This window comes from Saccopteryx leptura, chromosome 2 (genome assembly GCF_036850995.1).
Source record: "Saccopteryx leptura isolate mSacLep1 chromosome 2, mSacLep1_pri_phased_curated, whole genome shotgun sequence".
NCBI lineage: Eukaryota > Metazoa > Chordata > Mammalia > Chiroptera > Emballonuridae > Saccopteryx > Saccopteryx leptura.
This window is the reverse complement of record NC_089504.1, coordinates 364559534-364585507: the sequence shown is the minus strand read 5'-3', so window position 1 is coordinate 364585507 and position 25974 is coordinate 364559534. Positions and strand designations below refer to the sequence as shown.

Here is a 25974-nt window from a genome sequence, read left to right as displayed (position 1 = left end):
CAGGCGGGAGGCTGCAGGGGCTCTGCCAGGAGCAGGCGGGAGGGGGATGGGGAGGGGGCACACATGCACCTGGACATATCGAAAGAGAGCCTCCAGGCCCTGGCCGGTTGGCTCAGTGGTAGAGCGTCGGCCTGGCGTGCGGGGGACTCGGGTTCGATTCCCGGCCAGGGCACATAGGAGAAGCGCCCATTTGCTTCTCCACCCCCTCCCCTCCTTCCTCTCTGTCTCTCTCTTCCCCTCCCGCAGCCAAGGCTCCATTGGAGCAAAGATGGCCCGGGCGCTGGGGATGGCTCCTTGGCCTCTGCCCCAGGCGCTAGAGTGACTCTGGTTGCGGCAGAGCGACGACCCGGAGGGGCAGAGCATCGCCCCCTGGTGGGCAGAGCGTCGCCCCTGGTGGGCATGCCAGGTGGATCCCGGTCGGGCGCATGCGGGAGTCTGTCTGACTGTCTCTCCCCGTTTCCAGCTTCAGAAAAATACAAAAAAAATAAATAAATAATAAAATTAAAAAAATAAAAAAAAGAAAAGAAAGAGAGCCTCTGACTTTTTGGAGGGTTAAGGTGGGAGTATCAGAACCTGTCAGAAAGTTGAGACCGGCCTGTGTGTCAAAGGAGGAGAGAGAACATTCACTGGGGGAGGTCTCAGAGCAGGGTCTCGGGGGCCGCACAACGAGGTGAAGTGGACAAGAATCAGTTTTGAGCCCTGGCCTCTTGGCTCAGTGGCAGAGCGTTGGCCCGGTGTGTGGAAGTCCCGGGTTCAATTCCCACCCAGGGCACACAGGAGAAGCGCCCATCTGCTTCTGCACCCCTCCCCCTCTCCTTCCTCTCTGTCTCTCTCTTCCCCTCCTGCAGCCGAGGCTCCACTGGAGCAAAGATGGCCCGGGTGCTGAGGATGGCTCCTTGGCCTCTGCCCCAGGCGCTAGAGTGGCTCTGGTCGCAACATGGCGACGCCCAGGATGGGCAGAGCATCGCCCCCTGGTGGGCGTGCCGGGTGGATCCCGGTCGGGCGCATGAGGGAGTCTGTCTGACTGTCTCTCCCTGTTTCCAGCTTCAGAAAAATGAAAAAAAAAAAAAAAAAAAAAAAAAAGTCCCGGACGGAGGCGGGGCCGGGGGCACGCCCAGGGGGCCAGGGCTGGGGCCTGAGGGTTACCGCTGGAGAGGCCTCTGCCTTAAATAGATTGGAAAAAAAGAAAAAGAAAATAAAAAAAGGTCCCCAGTTCCCTCCTTACCCCACAGTTTTTGTTTTGTTTCTTCTCATGACATTTTTTTTTAAATGGTGATCGTATAAAATCTACCAGCTTAAACAGTTGAAGTGAACATTCCGTGTCCTTAAAAGCACATTCACCTTGTGGTGCAGCCGTCGTCACCATCTCACCTCAGGACTGTTGTTTTTTTTCATCTTACAAAAGTGAAATTCTGGGCCCATTCAACGAGAACCCCCAATTTATTCTGCCCCCCCCATCCCTGGCTACCCCCACCCTATTTTCTCTCTGTGAACTTGAGGGCGTTAGGTACCTCCCCTAAGTGAAGTCCTTCTGCCTTGTCTTTCTTTTTCTTTTCTTCTTCTTCTTTTTTTTTTTTAATTCCACTTGGCATCATGTCCTCACGGTCTGTCCGGGTTGTAGCAGGTGTCCAGGTTTCCTTCCCTCTAAAGGCTGAATAACATCCCACTCGGCGATGGACCTCATTTGGTCTGTTCATCCACCAACAGACACTTGGGTTGCTGCCGCCCTGTGGCTGTTGTGAATAATGCACATGGGTGTACCAGTGTCTGAGACCCCGCTTCCGGTGGTTTGGGAATACGCCCCGAAGCGGAATTGCTCTATCGTGTGATGACTTGATTTTGGATATTCTGAAGAACTTTTTGATGATGTCCTTTGATGCACAAAACTGTTTGTTTTTTATTTCGATTGTAGTTCAATTCACTTTTTGTTGTTGCTGATTGCGTTTTTGGTATCGTCTCTAAGAATCCATTGCGAAATCCAACGTCACGAAGCTTTTCCCCTCTGTGTTTTCTGCTAAGAGGTATACAGGTTGTAGCTCTTCCATTTAGAGCTCTGATCCATTTCTGGGTTGGTTTTTTTTTGTATTTTTCTGAAGTGAGAAGCGGGGAGGCAGTCAGACAGACTCCCGCATGCGCCCGACCGGAATCCACCCGGCACGCCCACCAGGGGGCGATGTTCTGCCCATCTGGGCCGTCACTCTGTTGCAACTGGAGCCATTCTAGCGCCTGAGGCAGAGGCCATAGAGCCATCCTCAGCGCCCGGGCCAACTTTGCTCCAATGGAGCCTCGGCTGCGGGAGGGGAAGAGAGAGACAGAGAGGAAGGAGAGGGGGAGGGGTGGAGAAGCAGATGGGTGCCTCTCCTGTGTGCCCTGGCCAGGAATAGAACCCGGGACTTCCACACACCAGGCCGATGCTCTACCACTGAGCCAGGGCTTGATCCATTTTTGAGTTCCGCTTTGCCTGTGGTGTTAGGGAAGGGCCCAACTTGATTCTTTTGAAGGTGGACATCCTGTTGTCTTACTTAGCACATCTGTCGAGAAGACTGGACTGCCCCCGTGGAATGCTCTTGGCAGGGCACTGCCATGTTTGTTCTTACTTTCTCTTCAGGAGGGCCTTTTAAAACTGTTTCTAGAGAAAGAGCTCTTGAAGTATTTTTTTCCCATCGTCTTTTCTGCTGCCTCGGCCCCTCACTTTGAATGCTTTCATGTAAAACCACAATCTAGGTAAGGCAGTAACTACCGATTAGTGGCCATCCGGCTCTGTGGGATGCCAGCTTGTTGGTTGAGCTTTGGAGACAGAAGGGTTGCCCGGGGCAGTGATTCCGAGAGAACGTTTGGTCTCAATATAGCTCCCAGATTAGAGCATCTCTCTCTCTCTCTCTGTCTCTGTCTCTCTCTCTCTTGTCTGCATTTCAGGGTTAGTGACCTCATTCCTCCTCTATTTCTTATCCCGGACTACACCCTCTTCGCTCTGGGTCTTCTGCTCTGTGGCAGTGTTTTCGCAGTGTCTGCACGTTCTCATGTCGTTTTTAAAGTTGGTTTCCGGGCTTGCAGTGGTGTGTGGCTGGTTAGTGATGTGCAAATGTTCTTTTTTCCCCCCCCCATTTAGCTTTTTTTTTTATTATTTTTTTTAATTTTATTTATTCATTTTTAAGAGGAGAGAGAGAGGGAGAGAGAGAGACAGAGAGAGAGAAGGGGGAGGAGCTGGAAGCATCAACTCCCATATGTGCCTTGACCAGGCAAGCCCAGAATTTCGAACCGGTGACCTCAGCGTTTCCAGGTCGACGCTTTATCCACTGCGCCACCACAGGTCAGGCCCCATTTAGCTTTTTGTTTTATCCCACTTCTTGGTTCTTTCTCGTTTTCTTAAAGTGACTTCCGGCCGATGGGAGCATGACTGAATTCTAGTTTGCTGTTTTTCTTTCCGAGATGGCGGGGAAAGAAATACCGGTTGTTTTCCTTCTTTCCGGGGAAGGAATCTGGAGCTAACTAACGGGAGGATGTTTCATGTCAGGAGCACAGGAAATGCTTTGACATGTTCCCTGTGGTCTCCAGACGAAGCCTGGGATTCCCTCGGCGGCCCGTCCGCCTGATTTTCAGCGTGAACACTTAGGTGTCAGGCGGGAAAGGAAGCGGGTGTGGGTCGGAGAACCAGTTGACCCAAGGTTCTTGTTCTTCGTCGAGCTCCGAGTGGCTCAGCCTTGGTCACTGACATTTGAGCCCAGACGCTCCTTTGCGGTGGGGCTGCCCTTAGAGTTGCAGGCTGGCCAGCAGCATCTCTGGCCCTAGCCAGTAGCAACCCCCCACGTTGGGGGACAACCGGAACATCCCCACGCATTGCCAAACGCCCCCCACCCAGGCGGGGAGGGCGGGCTCTGTTCACCCGCTCACGCCCAGGTCAGAACCGCCAGGGCGGAGGAGGTCACGAGCGAGCTGGACGCACGTTCTGAAGAGCTCCAGCTAGACGTGTTCGCCGTGCTGCTCACTCCCACTCCGCTTCCTGCCGAGTCCCCTGGCGGTTGAGCTATGTGGGACATTCTCACTCCGTCAGCTCCGGACCTCAGGGCCTCAGCGCCCCGCTTCCTGGCGCTGACTGTGCTCCGAGCCGCGCCCTCCGTGCCCCGCCCGCTCTCAGGAACTCGTTCTTCTGTGAAAGTCCAGAAGGGCTTCCCAGTTGCCTCTCTGTTTTCTCGCCTTAATAAAATGGTAGTAAATCAGAGGCCCCCAAAGCCACCCGTCCGACGCAGGCTCTGACGGCGGCAGGCAGCGTACCGTGCCGCAGGCGGCAGGAGGCTGGCCCGCGGGCTCTGACCTCCGGTGCCCAACACCTCTTCTTCTTGTGTCCCTGAGGTCGCCGTTCTCTCTGCCCTCCTTCCCGCTCTCTCCTCTGCTTTACGCCATACAGTTGATAGGTTACAGTTTAAACATACATCTTACGCTACTCTGGAGAGGAAATAAGCCAGGTAAGAAAATAAAATACTTGAAAAATTTAAACGAGACACTCCCCAGAAAGACCTTCTGCCTGCCGCTGTGGGAGTGGGTTCCTAGATTTCACCGCAATCCCTTGATCGGCTTGATCCTTTGAGGTGGTTTGGGAGGATTTTTAGAAACCAAAGGATTTATGAGTGACACCTTTTCTTTTTCATAGTCTTAGATGTGGCCAGAGCCCATCTATGTATTTTCTGTTACTACTTCATGTCCATTAGAAAAATATCATTCAGCTCTGGCTGGTTGGCTCAGTGGTAGAGCGTCAGCCCAGCATATGGATGTCCTGGGTTCGATTCTTGGTCAGGGCACACAGGAGAAGTGCCCATCTGCTTCTTCACCCCACTCCCTCTTGCCTTTCTCTCTCTCTCTCTCTCTCTATTTCTCTCTCTCTTCTCCTCCCACAGCCATGGCTCTGTAGGAGCAAGGTGGCCCCAGGTGCTGAAGATGGCTCCATGGCTCTGCCTCAGGTGCTAAAAATATCTCAGTTGCTGAGCAACAGCCCCAGATAGGCAGAGCATTATCCTTTAGGGAGGCTTGTTGGGTGGATCTCGATTGGGGTGCATGCAGGAGTCTGTCACTCCACCTCCCTGCTTCTCATTTAAGAAAAAAAAAAAGAAAGAAAGAAAAGTATCACTCACCAGCATTCCCACCAGCGTGTATCTTTCAGCAGCTAGGGTGTGTTAAGGCTGGGACCAGTTCTAACGACTGTCAGTTGTCTGTTCTCAGTGTTTATTTTCCTCTCTACTTTTCCTTTCTCACATTTTTAAATGAACATTGCTGCTCTGTGGACACAAAGAGAACTTTCCTTACACCTGGTGTGTCTGTCCGGGCCTCTGCTACCGAACGTTGATTCCGTTGCTCCGACGCCGTGTATTGTTGTTGCAGGAACAAAAGGGGACTGGGCCTCCCCGAAACATCATTCGCACAGTGTCTGTGGGAAGGGCAGCTCATGTTTAAGTTCCCCCGTGTGCCCGGCCCTCGCTCTCCGGGCTCCCTTCCATCCTCACGGTGTTGGGACGTGGGCATGAACGATGCCACTCTGCCAGGCGGAGAGAGCCAGAGTCACCGCGTCGAGAACGCCTGCCCGCGTTCCCCCAGCAAACAGTGCGCAGCTGGGTCTGGACCAGGGACGTCGGGTCCGGGAGCCTCCGTGCCTCCCACAGGACCAGGGACGTCGGGCCCGGGAGCCCTCGTGCCTCCCACGGGACCAGGGACATCGGGTCTGGGAGCCCTCGTGCCTCCCACAGGACCAGGGACTAGGGACATCGGGCCCGGGAGCCCTCGTGCCTCCCACAGGACCAGGGACGTCGGGTCCGGGAGCCCCCGTGCCTCCCACAGGACCAGGGACATCGGGCCCGGGAGCCCTCGTGCCTCCCACGGGACCAGGGACATCGGGTCCGGGAGCCCTCGTGCCTCCCACAGGACCAGGGACATCGGGCCCGGGAGCCCTCGTGCCTCCCACGGGACCAGGGACATCGGGTCCGGGAGCCCTCGTGCCTCCCACGGGACCAGGGACGTCGGGCCCGGGAGCCCTCGTGCCTCCCACGGGACCAGGGACGTCGGGCCCGGGAGCCCTCGTGCCTCCCACGGGACCAGGGACGTCGGGCCCGGGAGCCCTCGTGCCTCCCACGGGACCAGGGACGTCGGGTCCGGGAGCCCTCGTGCCTCCCACGGGACCAGGGACATCGGGCCCGGGAGCCCTCGTGCCTCCCACAGGGCCCAGGTTCTTCAGAAAGGCTGGACGGACCGTCCCTGGTGCTGAAAGCCGGCTGGACCTGGGTGTCAGTACTGTACCGTCTGTGTCGTGATCTCCGCAGTGTGAGCTTAGTAGCCTTCTTTGAGCCTAATGGAGTCTCCCCTTCTGTAAGTTGGGGGTGACTCTTACGTCGTAGGGTCCCAGTGGGGATTTAATGAGCCGCCCGTGTAGCTGTGCTTCGCCAGGCTCGGAGTGGGTCGGTGTGGCTACTGTGGGACATGACGGCCCTTGTGTAATTAACCGGTGTTCCCTGTATCAGACAGCCAGGGTGAGGGGTGGAAGGAGGGCCATGGAGGAAGTGGGGGAGGTGGGGAGGCGCAGGTTGGATGAAATCTGCAGAAAGTGAAGAATGGGCCTGGGGCCACCTCCTCTCTCCATGTGGCCGGAAGGACTTCCCCGAAGGGGACGCAGTGCAGGACCCAGGTGGGCCGAGCGCTGTGGGTGGACAGCTCTGAGGATGAGCCAACCTTTCCGAGTCTGTCCCAGAAGAGCCCAGGGCTGGGCTGGACAGAACAAGAGAGAGGAGAAACCTCCCAATTTGGAGAATACTAGGGAGATGCTGGTCTGGGCTGGGGGTGAGGGCCAGGCGGTGTTTGATCACATCCTAAGACACGGTGAACAAGAGCAGGGTGCAGGTCCTGGCTGGTTGGCTCAGTGGTAGAGCGTCAGCCCAAAGTGTGGAAGTCCTGAGTTCAATTCCCGGCCAGGGCACACAGGAGAAGCGCCCATCTGCTTCTCCACCCCTCCCCCTCTCCTTCCTCTCAGTCTCTCTCTTCCCCTCCCGCAGCCAAGGCTCCATTGGAGCAAAGCTGGCCCGGACACTGAGGATGGTTCCATGGCCTCTGCCTCAGGCACTAGAATGGCTCTGGTTGCAACAGAGCAACACCCCAGATGGGCAGAGCATCACCCCCTGGTGGGCAAGCTGGGTGGATCCCGGTCGGGCGCATGCGGGGGAGTCTGTCTCTGCCTCTCTGCTTCTCACTTCAGAAAAATACAAAAACAAACAAAAAAGAGCCCGTCCTGGCACTTCCCCGAACTGTAGGTTTCCTGGTTCAAGCAAGTGGGACACCGAGGGTTTCACTGCTGTGTATTTAGAATTCTGGAAGAAGGTGGACTTGGAAGGGAACAGCCTGGCTGGCGGGTGGGTATGAAATAGACGGCTTAGTCTGGGGAGAAGAACGGGAAGGAAGCGCGGAGGGACTGAGGATGACAACATGGCGGGCAGGAGGGGTCCGGATGGGAGCAGTCCCCCTGGGCACAGTCAGGTCGGAATAATTGGATTGGTTTCAGAAGGTCCTGGGTGGGAGAATCACAAAAAGGTGTAGGGATACCAATGAAGGGACCCCGAGCATGTCACCTCAGGGCACACAGCCCAGTCCGTCTTTGGCAAATGGTTGAACAGTTTTCAAACCCACTGTCCTGAAGACCGCCAGATTTGTGTCCAGAGCTTCAGAGAGGAGTTTAGAGCCTGCCCTGTGGGGGCGCAGTGGATAAAGCGCCCACCTGGAACACTGAGGTCGCTGGTTCGAAACCCTGGGCTTTCCCGGTCAAGGCACATGTGGGAGTTGATGCTTCCTGCTCCTCCCCCTTCTCTCTCTCTCTCTCTCTCTTTTTTCTCTAAAATGAATAAATAAAATCTTAAAAAAAAAACGAGAAGCCCTGGCCAGTTGGCTCAGTGGTAGAGCGTCAGCCTGGCGTGCAGGAGTCCCGGGTTCGATCCCAGCCAGGGCACACAGGAGAAGCGCCCATTTGCTTCTCCACCCCCCCCTCCTTCCTCTCTGTCTCTCTCTTCCCCTCCCGCAGCCAAGGCTCCATTGGAGCAAAGTTGGCCCGGGCGCTGGGGATGGCTCCGTAGCCTCTGCCTCAGGCGCTAGACTGGCTCTGGTCGCAACAGAGCAACGCCCCGGATGGGCAGAGCATCGCCCCCTGGTGGACATGCCGGGTGGATCCCGGTCGGGCGCATGAGGGAATCTGTCTGATTGCCTCCCCGTTTCCAGCTTCAGAAAAATACAAAAAACAAAACAAAACAACAACAACAACAAAAAACAAAAACAAAACAAAAACAAACTCAAGAGAGAGGAGTTTAGATGTGAACTGAGAGGGCTTTTTAATTTCATTTCATTTAATTATTTCATTTCATTTCATTTTACCAAGGTCTTAAACTCTTGAAAAATAGAAAGATCACAAAGAAAACTCCCATCCCTCTTCCTGCCATTTTTCATCTTCATATTCTTATCTTTCTTTTGAGGAATAAGTGAGAGGCATTGAATTTCAGGGGCCACCCGGGCAGATGTTGAAAAATGTAGGTGTGTGACTATAACGTGAGCCCGGCGATAGTTATATCTTAAGTTGTTGATCGTAACATAAGAGAAGGGAAAAAGCTGTACATCTGTGAACTCTAAGATTCAGATAATTCATTGACATCTGTTTAAAAATTAGGTGGGTCATGCCATTGTCATCCCTATGGCTGCAAGGTTGGTGGACATCGTACGCCTTGGCTCAAGCTGACCTGTTTGTTTTCCATGGGGAGTTATCTAAAGCAGGGGTCCCCAAACTATGGCCCGCGGGCCACATGCGGCCCCCTGAGGCCATTTATCAGGCCCCCACCACACTTCCGGAAGGGGCACCTCTTTCATTGGTGGTCAGTGAGAGGAGCATAGTTCCCATTGAAATACTGGTCAGTTTGTTGATTTAAATTTACTTGTTCTTTATTTTAAATGTTATATTTGTTCCCGCTTTGTTTTTTTACTTTAAAATAAGATATGTGCAGTGTGCATAGGGATTTGTTCATAGTTTTTTTTTATAGTCCGGCCCTCCAACGGTCTGAGGGACAGTGAACTGGCCCCCTGTGTAAAAAGTTTGGGGACCCCTGATCTATAGAGTATATGGGTGCATGATCATATTGCATTCGGTATGCATGAATGAGAAGCCATCTTTTTCTGAAAGGATCACCAGAACATCAGTAACATTGCACATGTGTTTATTGTTTGGTGAAATTGTAAAAATGAGCTTTAGTGCCCAGGCATTGTCTTAGCAACAGCGCTGTAGCCGCAGCCCAGGCACGGACACCGGGTCTCCGTGACAACAGCAGTGAACGTGGCGTCTGGGGGGTACAGCTCTGTGAGGTCGCTCAGCAGGCTCAAGAGGTGAACTCCCCCGTTTCTCTCTTATACCCTTCTGCAGAAAGACGGACAGACTCACCTGACCAACATGAGGAGCACGGCCAAGTCCTGGAACCCGGTCACCAGAGTGGGGGGCCATGGGGCCGACCGGACGCGGCCCCTTCCCTCGGCCTCTCCTGGCATGAAGAGCTCTAAGTCTTCGACCTCGCTGGCCTTCGAGTCCCATCTCAGCAAGGTGCAGACCGGAACGCACAGGGAGGGGAGGCTGGGGGTCCGGTGTCCCCGCTCGGGAGGACCGAAGAGGCAGTGAGCTGAGGCTCTTAGCCTCGCAGGGCTGGAGTGGGAAGAGGGCAGTGAGCTGAGGCTCTTAGCCTCGCAGGGCTGGAATGGGAAGAGGGCAGTGAGCTGAAGCTCTTAGCCTCGCAGGGCTGGGACGGGAAGAGGGCAGTGAGCTGAAGCTCTTAGCCTCGCAGGGCTGGGACGGGAAGAGGGCAGTGAGCTGAGGCTCTTAGCCTCGCAGGGCTGGGATGGGAAGAGGGCAGTGAGCGGAAGCTCTTAGCCTCGCAGGGCTGGAACGGGGCCTCCAGATGGGGTCCCAGGAGGACCAGCGTACCCCGACCTACAGGAGTGAAGCAAATGGGTGGCTCAGGGAAGGAAAGTCTGAAAAAGTGGTTAACAGTCATTCAGACCCCTTGCCCTGGGTTATTTGGGCTTTCTGGTCAGTTTTATCCCCGGCACCCACCGGATGGGGGTCAGGGTCGCTGATGACCCTGGTGATCCAGCGGCCGACTCTTCATCCTCGTCTTTACCTGACAGCGGAGCTGGCACTGTGGATAAGGCCCCGTGTCTGGGAGCGTCTTCTCCCGGTTGTCTCCTCCCTCGGGGGTCAGCATCTTAGCGTCTCCGCTGCCAACTCCTCCTCCCGCCTGGTGTCCACCACGGCTTGGGCCTCGGGCACACGGTCTGTGAGCCTCAGCTCTTTCCTGCCGGGTTACACCCAATCCCTGCTTTACTCCCCCGAGATGAAATCAGAGGAAGGATAACCTACCTACACAGAGGCTCTTGAAAAGACTGGATTATGTTATGTGTGATGATTGTAGACAGGAGTTTGGATTTTTCCTACCATCTCTGTGGAATTGAGAATATTTTTTCTTTTTTTGACAAAGAGACAGACAGAGAGAGGGACAGATAAGGACAGAAAGACAGGAAGGGAGAGAGATGAGAAGCATCAACTCTTCATTGCGAGACCTTAGTTGTTCATTGATTGCTTTCTCATATGTGCCTTGACCAGGGGGCTACAGCAGACTGAGTGACCCCTCGCTCAAGCCAGCAACCTTCGGCCTCAAGCCAGCGACCTTTGGGCTCAAGCTGGTGAGCTTTTGCTCAAACCAGATGAACCCGCGCTCGTGCTGGTGACCTCAGGGTTTCGAACCTGGGTCCCCTGCGTCCCAGTCCAATGCTCTATCCACTGCGCCACCTCCTGGTCAGGCTATTTAAACTTTTTCCTTTTGTTAAGTTTCATGGGCAGGTGCTTGGCCGCTGATCAGGTCAGTGAAAGGACTTAGTAAACATGTCAAAGCCACACCGAAGGGCACGCCTTCGTAGGGATCTTCTGTGACAAACCAGGCATCACAAGCCGTGCTCAAGCGGCATCCCACGACCAGGATGCAAAGCCACAGACAGAGAAAGAGCAAGGACTAGGAGCCGAGGCCAGCAGCTCCCCATGCCTGATGTTGTGTCCAGAAAATGGTGATCAGGGATGGGCAGCACTGGCTGTTTGCTCAGGAGAATGGGGGAATGAGCTTTCTGCCTTTCTGTGTTCTGCTTCCTGAAGATCTTCCAAGCAATACAGCTCCCTCAAATGGAATTCCTCGTGGAAGGTGCTGGGGGCATGAGCTGCTGCTTGTTGAAAAACCTTCGCTGTTCCCATGCTCCCCGTGCTGTGTGGGAAGGAGAGGGCGCCCTGTTAGGCTGTAGCATGTCTCTTTCTTTTTTTATATTTTTCTGAAGTTGGAAACGGGGAGGCAGACAGACTCCCACATGCACCCGACCGGGATCCACCCGACATGTCCACCAGGGGGCGACGCTCTGCCCCTCTGGGGCATCACTCTGTTGCAACCAGAGCCATTCTAGCGCCTGAGGCAGAGGCCACAGAGCCATCCTCAGCGCCCAGGGCAACTTTGCTCCAATGGAGCCTCTGCTGCGGGAGGGGAAGAGAGAGACAGAGAGGAAGGAGAAGGGGAAGGGTGGAGAAGCAGATGGGCGCCTCTCCTGTGTGCCCTGGCCGGGAATCAAACCCAGAACTTCCATATGCCAGGCCAACAGTCTACCGTTGAGCCAACCGGCCAGGGCCTGTATGTAACGTGTCTTAGTTGTCTTTCTGCCTAAAGGGACAGGATCAGATCTGATATAATACAGACTGGGACCACGAAGTGGGAAGTGTTCCCACTGCTTGCAGACTCCCGTCTTCCTGCCCTCTGTTGCCTCTGCCCGTCGGGCACTGGGCCATGGACACTCAGCCCTAGCGGATGGTGCCGGTTGTCCAAAATGTTCACACCAGTTTACATTCCCATCTGCAGAGCACCTTGTCCACCACCTCAGTGACACTTGGTAGGAGCATTTCTTTTCTCTTTTAAGTTATTTGGGGGTATGTGGTACCCTGAAATGTAAACAGTACAAAAGTGGAAACTGCTTTTTTTTTTTTTTTTAATTTTGAAAACCTTTCAACCCCTAAAATGCCAGTGGAGGAGGATGGGACCGGGCCTTTGGACTACTACTCCGTGTCTCTGTTGATTCGAGGGCTGTACACACTGTTTAATCCATATGTCAGATATATTTTAATGGCTCTGGGCATCACTCAGCCTCCAGTATTCTAGAACAGCGATTTTCAACCTTTTTCGTCTCATGGCACACATAAACTAATTACTAAGATTCTGCAGCACATCAAAAAATATGTATATGTATTTTTGCCAATCTGACACACACACACACACACACACAAAGTAGGTGTAATTTTGATTCATTCACACCGGACGGCTATTGTTGTGTTGGCTGTTGTCATTTTTTTAAATTTGCTAATGCGAAGGAAGAGAAATCACAGCCCCTGACTCAGTAGCCAGGAATGGCGTGTTTTATCGTTTTCGTGCTGTAACGGTTCCAAGTCCCCGTCTAGAACTACGTTCCTCTTCAGTAGTGGCCTTTCCAGAAGACTTGGAAGAGTCGGGAGCCCTCATTTGTGATTTTTCTCATTAACCTTGAATGTAACTTTCCTGGACCAGAAGTGTGAGATTATTTAGGGGGTCCCTTTCTTTTTTTCCCCCCCCACAGGCAGATGAAACAATGTTACTTTACAGCCCTCTTTAAAACCACAAAGACAGACACTATGTTCTTCATATAAAAACATTTGTACAGATAGAGATACTTTGTAGAATAGGAACCTCTCTAAGAAAAATGCATCCCCATTAGATGGTTTCAGTGAAGTTGGTTGGAAAAAAACAACAACTCACGTCTAGACTGACTCCTAAGACAGACCATTCCACCTCTGCATCTTTTGGTTCAAAGTATAGAGTATTGTCATCAGTACATACATGTTCCTGTGTTCTTACCCACCTGACAGCACACGTACAGACCAGGGGACTGTCACTTAGTGCTCTGTTGGTTCATCAGCCTTTTCTGCGGGTTCACCAGCAGGGGAGCAGGCTGTGTCTTTCTCTGTGGCCTTTCAAGACCTTCCAGAAATGGAGAGATCCGTCATCATCATCATCAACATCACTAATCCTGAACTCAGGTCTTTACTGACAGTTCCAGTGGAAGCGTTCCTTGTCGTTAGGTCCTGTCCCGCAGGAAGCGTCCCTCTTAAAGCGCGTAGACCACGCTCGACCAGCTCACTCAGACTGAGCTCCACACACTCAGACAGACGCCTCTCCAGGGAAGTAGGAGCTGATTGGGAACCGGCTCCAGTGGACGAAGCTCAGCGGTCAGAACAGCTGGCGGACGGGCAGGCTTGGAAAACGGGAGGACCTGCGGGATCCTACGCAGCAATGCGCAGCCCAGCGCCACGCCGTCTGCGGCCATATCCCTGCGCTGGTGTCTGCGTCTTGCTTCCAACTAGCGCTACAGGCTGAGACCCTGGAGAGGTCCGTCCAATGCAAACCCGGAATCCAAACGCGCCGGGAGCAGGAAGTCCCACGGCGTGTCTGGCCTCCGCGCCGGGAGCAGGAAGTCCCACGCACGTCTGGCCTCCGCGCCCGGAGCAGGAAGTCCCACGCACGTCTGGCCTCCGCGCCCGGAGCAGGAAGTCCCACGCACGTCTGGCCTCCGCGCCTGGAGCAGGAAGTCCCACGCACGTCTGGCCTCAGCGCCTGGAGCAGGAAGTCCCACGCACGTCTGGCCTCCGCGCCCGGAGCAGGAAGTCCCACGCACGTCTGGCCTCCGCGCCCGGAGCAGGAAGTCCCACGCACGTCTGGCCTCAGCGCCCGGAGCAGGAAGTCCCACGCACGTCTGGCCTCCGCGCCCGGAGCAGGAAGTCCCACGCACGTCTGGCCTCCGCGCCGGGAGCAGGAAGTCCCACGCACGTCTGGCCTCCGCGCCCGGAGCAGGAAGTCCCACGCACGTCTGGCCTCCGCGCCCGGAGCAGGAAGTCCCACGCACGTCTGGCCTCCGCGCCGGGAGCAGGAAGTCCCACGCACGTCTGGCCTCAGCGCCTGGAGCAGGAAGTCCCACGCACGTCTGGCCTCCGCGCCCGGAGCAGGAAGTCCCACGCACGTCTGGCCTCCGCGCCGGGAGCAGGAAGTCCCACGCACGTCTGGCCTCCGCGCCTGGAGCAGGAAGTCCCACGCACGTCTGGCCTCCGCGCCTGGAGCAGGAAGTCCCACGCACGTCTGGCCTCCGCGCCTGGAGCAGGAAGTCCCACGCACGTCTGGCCTCCGCGCCTGGAGCCGGAAGTCCCACGCACGTCTGGCCTCCGCGCCTGGAGCAGGAAGTCCCACGGCGTGTCTGGCCTCCGCGCCTGGAGCAGGAAGTCCCACGCACGTCTGGCCTCCGCGCCTGGAGCAGGAAGTCCCACGGCGTGTCTGGCCTCCGCGCCTGGAGCAGGAAGTCCCACGCACGTCTGGCCTCCGCGCCGGGAGCAGGAAGTCCCACGCACGTCTGGCCTCCGCGCCTGGAGCAGGAAGTCCCACGCACGTCTGGCCTCCGCGCCGGGAGCAGGAAGTCCCACGCACGTCTGGCCTCCGCGCCTGGAGCAGGAAGTCCCACGCACGTCTGGCCTCCGCGCCTGGAGCAGGAAGTCCCACGCACGTCTGGCCTCCGCGCCTGGAGCAGGAAGTCCCACGCACGTCTGGCCTCCGCGCCTGGAGCAGGAAGTCCCACGCACGTCTGGCCTCCGCGCCTGGAGCAGGAAGTCCCACGCACGTCTGGCCTCCGCGCCTGGAGCAGGAAGTCCCACGCACGTCTGGCCTCCGCGCCTGGAGCAGGAAGTCCCACGCACGTCTGGCCCCCGCGCCTGGAGCAGGAAGTCCCACGCACGTCTGGCCTCCGCGCCGGGAGCAGGAAGTCCCACGCACGTCTGGCCTCCGCGCCCGGAGCAGGAAGTCCCACGGCGTGTCTGGCCTCCGCGCCTGGAGCAGGAAGTCCCACGCACGTCTGGCCTCCGCGCCTGGAGCAGGAAGTCCCACGCACGTCTGGCCTCCGCGCCTGGAGCAGGAAGTCCCACGCACGTCTGGCCTCCGCGCCGGGAGCAGGAAGTCCCACGCATGTCTGGCCTCCGCGCCTGGAACAGGAAGTCCCACCGCACGTCTGGCCTCCGCCGTCCGCCCGCGACTGAGACGCCAGCGCGGCTGTCAACACGGAGAACGTTTCCCCTGACGAGCCGCGAGTTCTGACTGTGCTCTCTTCAGCGCAGCCCACGCCACGTTTTGATTTCAGACCCACTGTGGCTGAACCTGGTTTGACAGATTCTATTCCGTGTTCACTTTGATGAATCCTGCCCCTAGGGCTCCAAGCAGTGACGTCGTTACCGTACTGGTTGAAAACCCTTCTGGAGAGAAAGGCCACACACCAACTCCCGGCACCCCCCACCCCTCCCGCCAGCCCAGAGATACGCACCCTCTCTTAAACGTCAGTTTCTCCCAACAAATGTGTGTGCTCCCTTTTCACCGCAGAGAAGAAGGCAGAAAAGGGGTTCTGCTGTCTTTCTGCCATCCATGATCAGTGTCCTTCCGGACTCCAGAATGTTCTTTCTTCCCTTTGAACACATTGTTGTCTGTGTGAGATCATATACAGAGCACTTGTCGTTGAGCACCTGGTAGATATTCAGGTGTTTTGTATCTCTTCTCTCTGCTTCCTCTAGATATATATATTGATTTTTTTTTTCTTAAGTGAGAATTGGAGAGGCAGAGAGACAAACTCCACATGTGCCCTGACCAGGATCCACCCGGCATGACCACCAGGGGGTGATTATCTGCCCATCTGGGGCTGCCTGTCCATTGCTCAGCAACTGAGCTATTTTAGCGCCTGAGGAGAGGCGATGGAGCCATCCTCAGCGCCCAGGGCCAACTGGCTTCAACCAAGCCATGGCTGCAGGGCGGTGGAGGGCGGGAGCGAGAGGAGGAGGAGTGGAGAAGCAGATGGGCGCTTCTCCTGTGTACCCTGACTGGGAATCAAACCCGGTACTTCCACACGCCGGGCCGATGCTCTACCACTGAGCTAACTGGCCAGGGCCAGACATATATTTTTAAGTATTTTATTTTTCAATTACAGTTGACATACAATATTATATTATTAGTTCTAGGTGTGAAGTCTAGCAATTAAACATTTCTTTTTTTAAATGACTTTATTCATTCAGTTTTTTTTTAAATTTTATTTATTCATTTTTAGAGAGGAGAGAGAGAGGGAGAGAGAGATACAGAGAGAGAGAAGGGGGGAGGAGCTGGAAGCATCAACTCCCCTATGTACCTTGACCAGGCAAGCCCAGGGTTTTGAACCGGCGACCTCAGCATTTCCAGGTCGACGTTTTATCCACTGTGCCACCACAGGTCAGGCCTATTCATTCAGTTTTTAGAGAGGAGAGAAAGAAAGAGAGGAAGAGGGAGAGAAAAAGAGAAAAGAAGGAGAACCAGGAAGCATCAACTCCCATAGGTGCCTTGACTGGGCAAGCCCAGGGTTTTGAACCGGCGACCTCAGTGTTCCAGGTCAATGCTTTATCCCACTGCGCCCCCACGGGTCAGGCTCAATTAGACATTTCTGTAACTCACAGTAAATATAGTACCCATCTGACAGCATACATACGTAATTATAATACAGACATGTACTTTTAAATCCACGTTGTGGTCCTTGAATTCTTGTTTTGTGTGTCACCGTGTGCTGATTTTGGTGCCTCTCGGTTCTTTCTTCATCAGTTCCCATTCTTTAAATTTATTTTCCCCCAGGAAAGCAGGGTTTTAAAGAATTCCTTATTTGAAATGCGACATGCTGGGTGATACTCACCATAATCTTACACTGTCCTTTGAGGCAGTAACGGAAGGTTGCACTCCGTCCTGTGAGCGATACCCACAGGTCCGTCCAGCCCTGGTGTTTGTCCACGCGGCACTGTTGTGCCCCTCGATGTGCCAGCGCTGCGTCTTAACCCCTGGCGGGGGTGCTTCTCGGGTGCCTTCTCGGTGTCCAGCACTCCTTACTGAAAACGTATCGCTCTGTCCTCTCTTTTCCCCTCCGCCTCTCACATAGCTCAAGAGGGCCAGCAGTGAGGACATGCTCAACAAACCAGGAGGCACCACCGCTCCCGGGGTCCTTCGGCTAAAAAAGACTTCGACGGCCGGGACCATCTCTGAGATCAGCGAGAGCCGCCTGAGGGGCCACCCAGGTAGGAAGGACCCAGGTCAGAGGAGCTCATGTCTGAGGGGTTCGGGTTGGAGGGTCCCAGGTCGGAGGAGCTCATGTCTGAGGGGTTCGGGTTGGAGGGTCCCAGGTCGGAGGAACTCACGTCTGAGGGGTTCGGGTTGGAGGGTCCCAGGTCAGAGGAGCTCATGTCTGAGGGGTTCGGGTTGGAGGGGCCCAGGTCAGAGGAGCTCATGTCTGAGGGGTTCGGGTTGGAGGGTCCCAGGTCAGAGGAGCTCATGTCTGAGGGGTTCGGGTTGGAGGGGCCCAGGTCAGAGGAGCTCATGTCTGAGGGGTTCGGGTTGGAGGGTCCCAGGTCAGCAGAACTCTTGTCTGAGGGGTTCGGGTTGGAGGGTCCCAGGTCAGAGGGACCCAGGCTGGAGAGGCTCAGGAGGGCCATTCATCCCAGCCGTATGAAAGCGCCTCAGTGATTGGCCCATCTTGTCTTTTATCCGATCTGTATTGAGCACTTACTCTGGGCCGGGAACCGTATTAGGTCACAGCGTCGAGTGGGGAGACAGACTAGAAGAGAAGGTACCAGGCGGGGGTGGGGCACGGTTCCCTCTGACCTTCCAGCTGTCCATCTGTCACCACGTGCATGTGGAATCCCGGCAAGGCGGCGTGTGTCCCGGGGTTGTCAGTGAGCCGGCCCTGTGGGTCACTTGCAGAGGTGGGCATAGGGCAGAGCCGGCCCTGTGGGTCACTTGCAGAGGTGGGCATAGGGCAGAGCCGGCCCTGTGGGTCACTTGCAGAGGTGGGCATAGGGCAGAGCCGGCCCTGTGGGTCACTTGCAGAGGTGGGCATAGGGCATTCCGCACCGTGGGGAGTGGGCGGACTCTCACAGAGAGTTCTCTGAGTTGCTTCCACGGCAGTGGCCACTGGAATCAGGAACTTTCTCAGTGTTACTATCTTTTTGAGAAACAGGAAAGGTTTTTATTTTATTATTATTTTTTATTTGATTTGAATTCAGAGCACAAGCAATTTAAAACCTGAAGGAATGGGAGAGTGACATCGGAGGAGGGGTGGCATGAGAGCCCCCCCTGCCCCCCCCTTTGAAGCTACAACCCATGGAACAGCTATCATTCTGTGAAGCAGTCCCTGCTCACCACACAGCTACACCCCAGAGATCCAGCGTTGAAACTCCTGAGGCACGCCCGCCCGAGGGGTCAGGGACAGGGAGGAGGGAAGGGACGCAGCCCGAGCTCGCTGGGTCTCAGGAGAGGGGAGGGAGCAGAGTGCCATCTGCACCCCCTGCAGACAGACGGAGGAGCGGAGAGAGACAGTGTGGTGAGCATCCTGAGGGAGCAGTTGGTAGCACGGTGCCCGAGCCCAGACCTGGGCAGAGAGGCAGCACAGAGGTGAGGGTATGCTTGTCTGGTGGCCGCCACCATCAGGCAGACAGAGCCACGAAGCCTGGCCGCCTCCCCTCACCCTCCCAGGGCCAGCAGCGGGCCCCAAGCTGTAGCAGTGAGTGCTGGGTTACAGGGCACACCCTCGCAGCTCTGAGAACTGGAGAGAGGGGAGCATGCCTCCCTGAGCGGCAGGTGCGCACTACAGCTAACCCCCTGTGACAGTGGAGACACAGAGGGGAGGTGGCCGAGGTGGAGCGGTCGCCCTTACTGAGAGGAGGTACAAACCACAAACGCACCAACAGTCTCCCAGCTCACACCACCCGCGCCCACCGCTGCAGGGAAAGGCACCTGGGTTACACGGGAACCCCATCGCATTCCCCACAGGGTGGAGCCCTGGCACCGAGGTGACCCGGTCCCAGAGGAGACAGACACCCAGCTCCCTGGGGAACTCAGGGCATGTCCCACCACCCCACGGGGATCCAAGAAGCCGGGCAAGAGCAACTTAAAAACTTGTGCTTCAGTGCCACCTACTGGAAAACAAAAGAAAGACTCCTTATCAAACTGCCAAATGGAAAAATGTCACTTTAAAAAACAAAAACAAACAAACAAAAAACCCCAACAAAAAACAGAACTCCCGGTCAAGATGGCTGCATAGGTAAACGCAGTACTCTAATCCTCCCACAACCACATCAAAATTACAACTAAACTGCAGAACAACCATCGTTAACCACCTGAAATCCAGCCAAATGGAAGTCCAAAGGCCAGGGATTTAAAGAAGCCGCTGGAGACTCGGAGGAAGGGCTGGAGACACAGGCTGGTCCCACACCCAGGTGTGGCGGTGAAGAATTGGGGGGGGATATCTCAGCTGCAGAGGTCCCCCCTGATGAGCAAGGGGTCCCAGCCTCACCCCAGGCCCCCAGCTCAGGATACCAGAGCCAGGAAGAGAGGTCCTCAGGACTTCCGGCTGTAAAAACCAGACGGGACTGTGGCTGAGGGAGGACACTTTGGTCAGGGAAAGCGGTCTAATTTTATTCTTTTTTTTTTTTTTTTTTTTTTTTTGCATTTTTCTGAAGCTGGAAACAGGGAGAGACAGTCAGACAGACTCCCGCATGCGCCCGACCGGGATCCACCCGGCACGCCCACCAGGGGCGACGCTCTGCCCACCAGGGGGCGATGCTCTGCCCATCCTGGGCATCGCCATGTTGCGACCAGAGCCACTCTAGCGCCTGGGGCAGAGGCCAAGGAGCCATTCCCAGCGCCCGGGTCATCTCTGCTCTAATGGAGCCTTGGCTGCGGGAGGGGAAGAGAGAGACAGAGAGGAAGGAGAGGGGGAGGGGTGGAGAAGCAAATGGGCTCTTCTCCTGTGTGCCCTTGCCGGGAATCGAACCCGGGTCCTCTGTACGCTAGGCCGACGCTCTACCGCTGGCCAGGGCTAATTTTATTCATATTTTTGAGTAGGTAACACTGTTTACATGGTTCAGGATGAAAAGTTTTGCTCCTAACTCTTGGAGCAGCCCCCCCCCCCCCACCCTGTCCCCACCATCCGGCAAGCTGGTGTCCTTTAAGAGCCGCCCGGTGTGTACGGAAGCCAATGTGTCCTGTACACACACGGTGGCATCAACGGACACACCCTTCTGCACGCACGCGTTTTCTCTCACCAGTGGCACTTGGGGACCGCTCCATCGCAAGAAGCCCCCGGGTTCTGGCGTCCACCTCCCTGGCGTGGTTTCCGCATTCCTTGGTTCTCTCGTTCCCCCGTTGTCTCAGCGCCGTGAGCTGTAACTTCCCCCGCCGGCCAGGATACTGAAGCTCATTAGGTGATTTTCTTGGACTTCAGTTTTCTCTTACGAAGGCTTGATCTATTCCTGTACAGGGCACGAACCGGGTTTTTTTTTGGGGGGGGGGGCGCCCTGGCACGAGAGAGGACTGAGACCCAGGCAGCGCTGCACGAACGGCAAGGTGGCTTTGGTCCTTAGAGTCCTCACCCCCTTGGCGCCGTCTCAGGGGTGGCTTTCCACACCATGTCTGCTGGGTTTCAGACATCCCATAGCCGTCCACACGCCGCTGTCCTGCCTGCCCTGGCGTTGGCCGGAGCACACCGAGGACCACCTGAGCGGCGGCTTCGGTGGCTTAACCGCCTCTGCCGGTACCCGTGACCCACTGGGAGTCGGAGCCTCCGCCTTGGAGAAGTGTCGTGTGCTGCTCGTCCTCTCTGGGTGTCTCTCCTCACCTCTAAGACGAGGGGAATCACACCTATCCCGGGCGTTGTCAAGGATGAAGTAAAGATAAAAACATGCCAGGAACCAAGAGCAGAAACTGTAATGTGGATACTTTTGTAAAACGTGATATTCCTCTCACATCGTCTTCCTAAACAGAATATCCTACCTAGGAATTATGGCCATTAAAAAAAGAAATCCACCTGCCTTAGATGCTGGGACATCTTGCCCAGACTTATCTGGCTGCAATTTCCTGTTTTATTTTATTATTATTATTATTATTTTTTTCTTTTCTGAAGCTGGAAATGGGGAGGCAGTCAGACAAACTCCCGCATGCACCTGACCAGGATCCACCCGGCACGCCCACCATGGGGCGACGCTCTGCCCATCCGGGGCGTCACTCTGTCGTGACCAGAGCCACTCTAGCGCCTGGGGCAGAGGCCAAGGAGCCATCCCCAGCGCCCGGGCCATCTTTGCTCCAATGGAGCCTCGGCTGTGGGAGGGGAAGAGAGAGACAGAGAGGAAGGAGAGGGGGAGGGGTGGAGAGGCAAATGGGCGCTTCTCCTGTGTGTCCTGGCCGGGAATCGAACCTGGGTCTTCCTCATGCCAGGCCGACGCTCTACCACCAAGCCAACCGGCCAGGGCCTATTTTATTATTTTATTTTACTTTTCTTAAATGTTTATTTACTGAGTTCTAGAGAGAGGAAGAGAGAAAGACAGAGAGAGGGAGAGAGAGAGAGAGACATCGACTTGTCCCACTTATTCATGCCATCATCGGTTGATTCTTGTACCTGCCCTGACCGGGAATCAAACCCACAACCTTGGCACATTGGGACAGTACTCAAACCAGCTGAGCTACCCAGCCGGGGCCTCTGCTGTGCTTTCCTAACATGATGTGTTTGTTTGTTTTTTCCTTCCAAAGCTTTCCATCACTTGTGCTTTGTCAACCGATTCCTTTTCTGGTCAAAATCAAATGTTTCCTTTCAGTTCCAAACGGTAAATGAGGGCCAGGTTTTGACTTACTACGTGGAAGAATGTCCCGATAGCCACAGGTGTTCGGAGAGGTATGTCACCACAGGAAAGAAAGAATTCTCTGTTCTTGCCAGAGAAGCGTTCGCTACGCCCTGAACAACTCCTTCGTGCGGACGTTGTTGGGTAACAAGGGTGAGAGGACCTTCCCTGAAGTCCCTTCTACCCTGACGGCATTGCTGTTCAGGTCAAAGACATTTTCTGTGATACCTCCCCTTGTCTCCTTCCCCGTGGGAAACACTGTGTCAGTACTAGATAGATACTAGATAGATACTAGATAGATGAGGTGCCCGATGCCTCTCACATCCTGCACCTCTTTCTTCCCCAGCCTGCACCCCACATTCTGTTCGTGCTCCAGCTGTTTGCCGAAATGCCTTGTGAGCGTTCTGCACGTGTCTGCTACACCCATTCGTTCCTTTAACGAGCACTTAGAACGTTGACTGTTCACTGAGTGTCTCTCTAGGTGCCCGGGATGTAGCAACTATGTAACAATATCAGGAAGCTCCTGCTCTTCTGCATTTTGGGTAGTGGAAACTCACCACCCTCGTGCATTGCAGAGGTGCTTAACTGCTTCCTTCAACGTCTGGGTTTACTTAGCACGACTACAGCGCCCTGTTTCCATCACCCGGGTAAATTCTCATCTCACTTTTGTCAGCTTCCTTTCCTTTTAACGTGTGCATTGTCTTTTTCAGCCACACCCTTTCCACGTCTTCTGATTTCTTCAGGGTTCCCCTGACCTCATCCAGCTTAGTCTCTCTCACCTACAGCAGCACAGAGGTTTCCTGGGTGGAGTTGCGCTGCTATTTTTTTTTTAATTACTTTTATTGATTTTAGAGAGAAAGGAAGGGAGAAAAAGAGAGAGAGATTGAGATTGATTTGTTGTTCCACTTATTTGTGCGTTCATTAGCGGATACTTGTATGCGCCCTGACCGGGATTCAAACCTATAACCTTGGTGTATCAGAAGGACCTTCTAGCCAGCTGAGCTACCTGCCTAGGTCAAGTTGCATTACTATTAACACTTACTCCATACTCTTTCGTCTTGTGAGATTGGAATCAGTTTGGGTCAATTCATTGGCAAAGTTGGTTAAATCAGGGAGTACTAAAAAATGTAACATGTATACTTTACACATGTTATTTTCACCCAAAACACACAAGTGTGTATTTATTCCCCCATCTTCAATTACCGGGCCACAAGGTTCTCTTAGAGCCAAACTGGTTGCTGGAGTCCTTTAACGTCTTTTCACGCGCATAATACATCTTACGTGATTTCCAGTTTTAGTCTCTTTCCACAGGAGCGAGAACTTAGGTACTTCAGAAAAAGACTTCCTGCAGAATCCTTTCACGTGTTTACAAATGTCCCCCTGATCTTTTATAAAAGTGCTTCATTTATCCACTGTGCCACCACAGGTGAGGCACAAACCCTGCTCTCTCAGATACCTCTACCTAACACTTTACAGATAACCAAAATCACCAACACACCCCATTTTAATAAGACAAACTGCTTTTTAATGACTCACCTTCATCAAGTCTTTTTAAAGCATTCAGCATGGCTTTTTTTTTTTTTAATTTAGTGAGAGGAGGGGAAGCAGAGAGACAGACTCCCGCATTTGTCCGGGCAAACCCCTAGGGGGCGATGCTCTGCAACCAAGCTCTTCTTAGTGCCTGAGACAGAAGCCCTGCAGCCATCCTTAGCGCCTGGGGCCAACTCTCTCCAATTGAGCCATGGCTGCAGGAGATGGGGAGAGAGAGGGTGAATTGAGAGGGGGAGGGGTGGAGAAGCAGATGGGCGCTTCTCCTGTGTGCCCTGACCAAGAATCGAACCCGGGACTTCCAAACACTGGGCTGATGCTCTACCACTGAGCCAACCGGCCAGGACCTCAGCATGGCTTTTAAAGACACTGTCTCTCTCTTTGTGCTCTTATTTCATTGGTTTACACGATAATGAAGTTACGTAAGTAACATCTTTAGTACACAAATGGGTTTGAAACAAATGCTCCCAGCTCTTCGTAAACAGACAACCCTAATGGTGGGAGCAGAAGGGCACAGGTGTTCTGGAGAGGAGCCCGCCCACCAATAGTATCCTCCTTGCCCAGGGCTAGTCAGTACGTCTTATTAAAATGGGTGTGTTGGTGATTTTGGTTATCTGTAAAGTGCTAGGTAGAGGGTATCTAAGAGCAGGGTTTGGGCCTGACCTGCGGTGGTGAAGTGGATAAAGTGTCAACCTGGAACGCTGAGGTCACTGGTTCAAAACCCCGGGCTTGCCTGGTCAAGGCCTATATAGGAGTTGATGCTTCCTGCTCCTCTTCTCCCCCCTTCACTCTCTCTTTCTCTCTCTCCTCTCTCTCTAAACATGAATAAATAAAATATTTAAAAATTTTTAAAAGAGCATTATTCTGTCTTAGCAGAATGATCACTGTAAATCACAGCTTTCCTTAGACCGCTTCTCTGCTCAGACCTGTTTGGTGTTCCTCACAGGTTAGGAACCGAGGGCAGCCCTCTTTCTTGACTCAGTAAGACCCCACTGCAGCCTCGTTCAATCCCTGCTCACGCCAGGAGCTCCAGCCCCAGGCCACGGACTGGCTTGTTCTTTGAACACACAGAGGACTGTCTCACAATCAAGCCCTTGTTCACTCCTCTGAACAAAGGCTGGGCCCTGCTGCAGGGGCCTGCTCGTCCAGTGCGTATATGTCCGTGCCAGGCACCTCCTTCCTACTGCCCCCTGCCCTCTCCTGCCACTGTGGACACTGACAGGAAGGCTGTGCCCCCCTGAAAGGACCCGCTCAAAGCAGCCCTTCCTTCAGAAAGCCTTTCTGGATCTCACAGCAGGATGTGCTCTTCCCTGTTGAAACATCTTCCATAGTGCTGCATTTGTATTTCTGTTCTGCCACTTGCCTTGTCCCGCCTTGTACTGTGTCTGTGTCCTGCCTTCCAAGTTCTTTGTGGCTTCGGGCAGAACCCAGTTTGTCGGACCTGCTGGTGGCACATTCAGGAAGCAAGCACATCCTGAGTGTGGGTGATGCTGCTGTCTCTCTTTTTCCCCTTTATCCCATCTTCTTCAAAGCCTTGGTCTTTCCGGCCTTAATTCCTGGCGGCGAGGCACCCCTGGGCTCCACTGATGCTAACTGGTTCAGAGTGAGGACGGGCTCCCTTTGTCCGGGAAGAATACACAATCTTGCCCTGGCCGGTTGGCTCAGTGGTAGAGCGTCGGCTTGGCGTGCAGAGGTCCCGGGTTCGATTCCCGGCCAGGGCACACAGGAGAGGTGCCCATCTGCCTCTCCACACCTCCCCCTCTCCTTCCTCTCTGTCTCTCTCTTCCCCTCCCACAGCCAAGGCTCCATTGGAGCAAAGATGGCCTGGGCGCTGGGGATGGCTCCTTGGCCTCTGCCCCAGGCACTAGAGTGGCTCTGGTCGCGGCAGAGCGATGCCCCAGAGGGGCAGAGCATCGCCCCCTGGTGGGCAGAGCGTCGCCCCTGGTGGGCAGAGCGTCGCCCCTGGTGGGCGTGCCAGGTGGATCCCGGTCGGGCACATGTGGGAGTCTGTCTGACTGTCTCTCCCCGTTTCCAGCTTCAGAAAAATACCAAAAAAAAAAAAAAAAAAAAAAAAAAGAATACACGATCTTCAATCCTCAGCCATTCATCTCTCTTGACTTTTTTTTTTTTTTTTTTTTTTTTTTTTTAGCAAGAGACAGACAGTCGGGAGGAGGGAAGAGCGATGAGAAGCATCAATTCTTCCTTGCGGCACCTTAGTTGTTCATTGACTGCTTTCTCATATATGTGCCTTGACTGGGGGGCGCTAGTGGAGCCAGTGACCTTGGGCTCAAGCTAGCAACCTTAGGCTTCAAACCAGTGACCTTTGGGCTCAAACTAGTGACCATGGGGCCATGGGGTCGTGTCTATGATCCCACGCTCAAGCCGGTGAGCCCACACTCAAGCTGGTAACCTCAGAGTTTTGAACCTGGATCCTCAGCATCCCAGGCTGACACTCCATCCACTGCACCGCCGCCTGGTCAGACTGTCTTGATTCCTTTTTTTATAAGGTAGCTTTCTTGAAGTATAATTTATGTATCAAAAAATTCACCCACTTAACATGTGCAAACCAATGACTTTTAGCAATTTTACCGAGTTGTAACTGCCCA

General features: G+C 54.5%; 1 protein-coding gene across 4 annotated transcripts in view; it reads left to right on the top strand.

Moving 5' to 3' along the window:
* Window positions 1-25974, top strand: part of LOC136392635 (adenosine receptor A2b-like) — a 244372-nt gene that overhangs the window by 37738 nt on the left and 180660 nt on the right. For all 4 annotated transcript variants that reach the window (XM_066364981.1, XM_066364980.1, XM_066364984.1 and 1 more), the window contains exons 2-3: window positions 9428-9601; window positions 17092-17227. In XM_066364981.1, the coding sequence (XP_066221078.1) occupies window positions 9455-9601; window positions 17092-17227 (283 nt within the window). In that variant the 5' untranslated portion in view covers window positions 9428-9454. The remainder of the gene's footprint in view (window positions 1-9427; window positions 9602-17091; window positions 17228-25974) is intronic.